Source organism: Aulonocara sp. 'chitande type north' Nkhata Bay, linkage group LG5 (genome assembly GCF_057382095.1).
Source record: "Aulonocara sp. 'chitande type north' Nkhata Bay isolate Kocher_YH1m ecotype deep benthic linkage group LG5, A_spYH_male_GT1.1, whole genome shotgun sequence".
In the NCBI taxonomy this organism is placed as follows: Eukaryota; Metazoa; Chordata; class Actinopteri; order Cichliformes; family Cichlidae; genus Aulonocara; species Aulonocara sp. 'chitande type north' Nkhata Bay.
This window is the reverse complement of record NC_141348.1, coordinates 28,143,920-28,150,805: the sequence shown is the minus strand read 5'-3', so window position 1 is coordinate 28,150,805 and position 6,886 is coordinate 28,143,920. Positions and strand designations below refer to the sequence as shown.

The following is a 6,886-nucleotide window of genomic DNA, read 5'->3' as shown; positions in this document are numbered from 1 at the left end:
CAGGTCAACTTCATGGATATCAGTGCATCCAGGTAGGAAGCATAAACCAATCCGAATGCAGTTCACCTGCTTCGGTGCAAAACAAAAGTGATGACAGTAGTGTGACATGGTGGTGCAGTGTGTAGCAGAAGGTTTCTTGTTTGAACCCTAGGTGGAGATTTATGGAGTTTGCATGTCCTTGCTGAGAGTGTGTGGTTCCTCCAGGTGCTCCTGCTTTCGACCCCCCAAAAACGCATGTTAGGTCGTGGTGGTGATCGAAATGAGCCTGGCAGTGTATAGAATAAAACACTGTATGAACATGTGGCTAAAATGTTGCTGTGAGTGTTCATTGAGACTACAGATATATATATATAAACGCAGGTGTGTTACTGATGCACTAGTTAGGAAACAGCAAGACAACAGAATGACTTTACAGGTGGCCCCGGGAGATCTTTGCTCTCCGTGGTCTGATTGAGACTTCTGCACATAACATGACGATAGTTCAGCTCTCATGATGCACTGAGTGTTTCTTCCTGTTAAAGGGGAGTTTTTTTTCTTCCCATTGTCACCATTTGGTCAAATGGGCTTACTGATGTTGTCAATTGGTGCTATATAATTGAAACTGACTGAACTTGTATCACTTGGGACACAAGTGATACAAGTTGCTCAAATTATGTGGCAAGTAAAACAAATGTCTTCAGATTATTTATTGTAAATAAAAAGAACTCATCTCCTACGGGCTTTAAGATTTCAGAAAAAGCTCAAACAGCACATTATTCCACAGTGAAGTTACCATATTTTATTTCTTTAAGTGCCATTCATGCATATTGGGGAAGGGGGTGGGGGTGGGCGGTGGTATCGACAATTCTAATAACACTTGAGTTATTTTACAGCACTAAACGAATACAAAGAGTAGCTGTGTCACCTCATCGGACAACAAAAGTAATAAACCGTGCAATAAACAAAAACGAAGACAAATATAGGAGGGAAAAAATTACAAGAAATGACAGAGACAAAATCAAAAAAACGGAAAAATAAAAACACAAACCAAATATATATTATCAACACTGAAACACTGAATGTAGAACCATAGTACAAGTAAAAGGTAGTGTCACACAAAAAGCCAACGCATTTTTTTTATCACATATATACAATATAGATATATACATACTGTCACCCTCTGATTGGACAATAACAAAATACTCTATTCTTCTCCCTTCCTCATTCATGGATAAGACCCACCCTCTGCCTTGATACCCCACCCCCAAGAGGGGGAAAAAAAAAAAAAAGGGATGGGGGGGATGATTGAAGACATATATGTACAAGCACAACAACACCAGCACTGAATAAAACAGGCCCCAATCAGCAGTAGATGTTGGCAGTTCTCTCCCATTTTGTAACAAGACTTTTTTTTCCCATTATCTTTCCCCCCCAATAATAATAATAATAATAATAATAATCTCTCTGGCAGGTACATGTCCAGCGGTATTTAAAAACTTAAATCATCATCTTGGGAAAAAAAAAAAAAAAGGAACTTAAACTCCCACAAGCGAACACACTCACTCAGACATAATGTAAAACTGATTGTGATCCAGTCATTGTCAACACCGTTTTCTTTTCCCTTTCATCCGCTCGATCAAATCTTCTGCTTTTCCTGCCGGATGATGTGCTTTTATAGTACTATACGCGTTCACCGTCTTCGCCTGGAAGAAACGAAACACTCCATTTTCACTCCAACCAACGGCTCGCTGGATGTTCTCCATTTCAGGCCCTTAAGATCATCGAAGAACAAACACGATTCTCCTTTTTTGTTTTTATTTTGTTGCTGCTGTCTTCGGTTGCAGTCCTTTGGCCCACACTCACCCAAAAGAGTCATGAACTGGTTAATTCAGGTGGCTTAAGCGTCCTGTCTGAGTCCTAATTTTGAAAATTCCCGGCAGTTGAATAAAGCGATCCTCCACAATCAGCAGACATTTGATAAACAAAGGGAGAAAAGGAACATGGCAAGAATGATGCAAAAGTATACAGGTGTGTGACTGGCAGGGGACAAAAAAACAAAACAAAATAAAAGCTGAAATTAAAAAAACAACAATTTAAAAATAAAAATAAAAATCAATGGCAGTATTATTAGTTCAAAGAAAAGAACTCAAGTTCTTCTGCACAGTGCAGCTCTGGTCAGTTTAATAGAAGGTCTACAGTATAAAACCAGGCTGGTAATAGATTCAAAAAACAAAACAAAAACACACCTATGTATTCAGAAGCATGGCTTTCCACCATCCAATTTGGGGGGGAAAAAAGAAGAAAAAAAAAAGAGACTTGAAAGTGCCTTTTTACACAATAAGAAAAAACATTTCGCAATATCATAAAATCATAAAAAAGAATCCATGATTGTCTTCCAAGTATAAAATCAAAACTATGCCCACTACTGCAGTCTTTGTTGCTTAACTGTCTTGAAGAAATCGTTTGAAATTCTGGGATAGTTTGACATCTCTTCCACTTTCTAGCTGGGTTTGATGAGAATATTACGCGTCCATATGGTAAATATGATGCCAGAGTGCAGGATTTATACGGTGGCCCTGAGAGGTCAAACACACTGCAACTTAAGAAAACCGGCACAAAGAAAAATCTTGAAATCTCAAAACACAGCGCAAACGCTTTTAGGGAGAAAATAATGTGAAGGATCAGCAGCAGAAGTGACAGAAACCAAAACAGGCCGAATGCACCGAGACGTGTTTAAAAGCGGAGGATTCATCGGTGTTGTGAGGGAGAAAAGGATGCAGCTAATGTGTCACGTGACTCATTATAGGATTCTCTTCCACAGGCCTTTAGTGTCAGAAGGCCTTCCTCCTTGAGCCTGGTTCAGCTGGAGGTTACTTCCTGTTAAAAGGGAGTTTTGCCTTCCCAATGTTCCCAAGTCATTGCTCATTGAGGGGGTTGTATGATTGTTGGGGTCTTAATCTATATTATTGTAGGGTCTTTACCTTACAATATAGAGCACCTTAAGGCGACTGTTGCTGTGTGGCGCAATATATATATATATATATATATATATATATATATATATATAAAACTGATGTGAATTCAATTAATATCGTAGATACACGTTTACTCTTAGCCGTCTACTGTCAGCTTGTCACTGCTGCAGCTGTTCCGTCACATTACTGTGTCCCAAAAACACTTCCACTGCGTTTTGTGAGTTGTTTTTTTTGGTAATCTTTTGTGGCATTTTTCTATTATAGTTGTGTTTTGTGTGCTTTAGCAGCGTTTTTCTATTTGCTGGCATTTCTAAAATTGCAGTGCCTTTGACCACAGCAAACTATGAAAAAAAAAGTAGTGCAACAAATCTTTCATTAGCAATGAATGATGTCGCAAAACCCAGAAGGAGACAGAAAGTTGTGAAACGTTTCTAAAAAAGATGTTGGACAAGAAGTAACAAAATTTCTTTTGGTGCAAAACAACTGTAATAATTATCTGAACTCCATAAACTGGGAATATGTACAAAAATGCAAAAAGATTGTGTTAACCAGCATTTCTGTGTCTCGGTAGCTTCATATTTACCATATTTAATTAAGGTTGGTATCAATTTCAACTTCCCAAAATATAGTGTCATAGATGTACAGAGGACAAAAATAATCCTGTTCATTGTTTCTAGATGTCAGGAAGACTAAAAGTGAAATGATGGATAGGTGAATGAATGACTGAACTAATATGAATGATTACTCGATCCACACGGTTCTTTGCAGCTTCAATCAGATGAGTAAACAAAAAGTGTGCAAAGAACTTGAAAACAACAAAAAACAAACAAACAAAAAAAAAAAAAAAACATAGTGTCTCTAAAGTTCAGCGCCTGTCTGATTAAGGAGCCACTTGTTACAGGACACAGTGGACAGGTTTCCAGAACCACCGATTTCCCTGTTCTGTGCTTCAGAAACCCTTTTCCAAGAAAAAGTCTAAGTCAAATCTAGTCTTTAAGCACTGTGTGCATCTGCTTTGTGCTCATAGATAGCATAGAGATGATTGCAGTAATCAATCATAGCCCTAAAATTACAATAAAACCAAACATACACACACACATACACACACACACATACACACTCTATAACCAGCACACATATATACTGTACGTCCTGTATGAGTCACATTTCTCATTCGGTTATGATTGTATAGTAGCAAAATCTCTATTTAAAAAAAAAAACCTGTGGGCAGTTTAAAGAAAAAAATTAATATCCTCCCAAAAAATTTAAACATCAGAAGTGACAATGAAGCAGGAAAAAAAAAAAAGAAAAAAAAAAAGAAAACGCCATGTCTGCTCTGCTGATCAGATTTGTTTCTCTTTGAGAAGGCAGTGTTACGTTTCAATTGTTTGTTTTTCAAAATACAATTTACTTTAATAACCTGTTTCAAGTCAGCAAGAATTGAAAGTGTTACTATTTGGATTCTCTACAGTTTACTTGTTACTACAGCAAAACATTTAATCTATGGTTTGGACTAATTCTTTAATTTAGGAAATATGCTTATTGCCAGAATTAGACTCTTATGTGTGTGCAGTAAATATGAGCCCACTTCCAGCAGCTTAAGATTAAGGTGCCAGTTACACAAGCTTACAGACCAGTTAACAACCCCATAGAAACCACTGGTCACTATGGAAAAATGTGCATTCCACAACCAGTTGGTGAGTAATTTCTCGAGGTTGTTGGCGGTCGCCTGGTGAAACCAGTTGCAAAGAGGGTGCTCCGCCAAAAACCACCAAAAAGCATTGCTGTGGTTGTTATCAGATTGCCGTGGTCGCCCGTAGTTTGCATGGAAGACGCCAACAAACAAGTTGAGAGCCTTTGCGGTATCTGTGAACACTCAGAAATTGTGCCTTACAGACCCAACAAACATATTTCAAAAGACTTTTACTATGAAAGCAAATGGTCTTCATTTCTGGTTTCCATCGCACACTTAGTGAGTACTTGGCGTCTTCCGTGCAAACAGCAGGCGATCACGGCTGGTGATAAAAGCAATCACAAGCAGGTTTTCTGCACAGCACAGCACTCATATTTGTGGCTGATTTCCCCTAGCAAAAATGTATTTTTCCTTAGTGACTGGTGGTTACCAGGGAGTTTCCGACCGGTCTTTAGGCTTGTGCGACTGCAGCCCAGCTCTCTCCAAAAGAAAAAAACTGATCTGCCAGTCGCTCATTATCAGGACATAACCCTCGATCACAACCTGATAAGAGAGAAAAAACTCACACTCAATCTGAGCAAATAGCAAAAATTTCAAGGTAATAAAGTGATGATGATAGCGCGACCGATTTAGTACCTTTGAAACTGGACTAATATTTTCCTTGTATTCCCTTACATTAAGGTAACAATGCTCTCAATTAACTCTCAGGAAGAAAATTAACAATTAAATCCTCCACAGTAGAAGTGTTTCGTTTAAAGACTTCAGCTTATGTCTTGTTTACAAAATATAAGTAATGGACATTTCAGTCCCCCCCCCCTATGTTTTTTTTTAACTGAACAGGACACTTTAGAGTTCACACATCTTAAACATTACTGTATGCAGCTCCTTGTTTGACCAACATGCAAATATTGTTACCGTTAATGTTCAGTAATAAGTTGGCCTGAAAGCTGCTGTTCAAACTTTAAGCCTAAAACTTGTTTAATGAGAATGGAAGAGCCAAATATGAACAAACATGATGCAAACGGAGAGCTTAAATCAACTCTGGGCTGAATGAATTTTAAAATGACTAATATCTGACTTCTCTCTGCTATCATCTTCCACTCATTCATTCATCTTGAAGTGCATGGGACAGAGAAATAAAGAAAGACAGTTGCTGTACTCCCATAACTCGTCTAATGCAGTGAGACTGATCACATTGGCTGGCTTTAAAAAACAAAACAAACAAACAAAAACATAAAAAAAAAATAAAATAAAAAAAATCACGACACTTTCCGTGATCTCCCTCTTGTTTTCTATTCTGGTTTGTTTAACATCAAGCCTGGTTACACATTTAAAACCCTGTGTTTGTTTGTTTTTTGTAAACCTATCTTTAACCACTGATTCAGCCACAGCGGGACAACTTTCTCCGAAAAGTGACCAACAAACACCATGACATCACTCACAGCGACGGCTTGTGTTTCATTTTAAAAAAAGAAAAGGAGAAGAAGAAAATAACAATTTAAAAAGAAAAAATAAAGAGAGAAACTCATCCAAGAGGCAGCTGAGGCCAAGGTCAACACGAGAAGAATTACAAGCTGAACACGCCGCTCAAATCACATAACGGTTACGGAGCAGGAGGCTGGAGGAGGGGAGGAGGGAGGGGGGAGGGGGCTCGGACTTTGGAAGGCCGCTCGCTAGGGACGGGGAGAGGGCTGGCTGAGGAACACGTGGTTCAGACGTGAATGTGTTCAACTTGCTTCTACACAAGTTTGTAAGCAATCACTTTAAAATGTCCGACTAAATATGATTGTCTTCAAAGTAACATTTTCTAGTTATGTTTTGCTTTTATTTTTTTGTTTTTGTTTTAAACTGTCAGGACTCTGAAGTCTGAATTCTGCGTCTCTCCACCAAAGCTTCTCAAATGTTCTTCTGCAGTCCACCCACATTGGCCTCCTCCACCTGCGGCCTTTTCAGCTCAGCCTGGCTTCCATCTCCTCCCTTCGCTCCTGTGTATTTGCGAGAAGCAGTTTTAGCAGCTAGACAATGGAGTCCCAATCAAAATCATCCTGGATATCGTCAGCTTGCATGCGATGCATCTGGAAGTTTCTGGCAGGTATCATGTGCTGCTGGTTCATCTGTGCATGGTGTCCTGGAGAGCAAGAGCAGAGGAAGTGTTCGTTTGTGCTTAAAAAACAAAAAAGAAACAAACAAAACCCAAAACATTCAAACTGAGGTAAGAAAACTGTTATGAAGAATAATT

The 6,886-nt window shown here is 38.7% G+C and overlaps 1 protein-coding gene across 2 annotated transcripts in view; it reads right to left on the bottom strand.

The window, feature by feature from the left end:
- Positions 1-763: 763 nt before the first annotated feature.
- The window catches only part of foxj3 (forkhead box J3), a 100,517-nt gene continuing 94,394 nt past the window's right edge, over positions 764-6,886 (bottom strand). For both annotated transcript variants that reach the window (XM_086292709.1, XM_086292710.1), the window contains exon 12: positions 764-6,775. In XM_086292709.1, the coding sequence (XP_086148835.1) occupies positions 6,663-6,775 (113 nt within the window). In that variant the 3' untranslated portion in view covers positions 764-6,662. The remainder of the gene's footprint in view (positions 6,776-6,886) is intronic.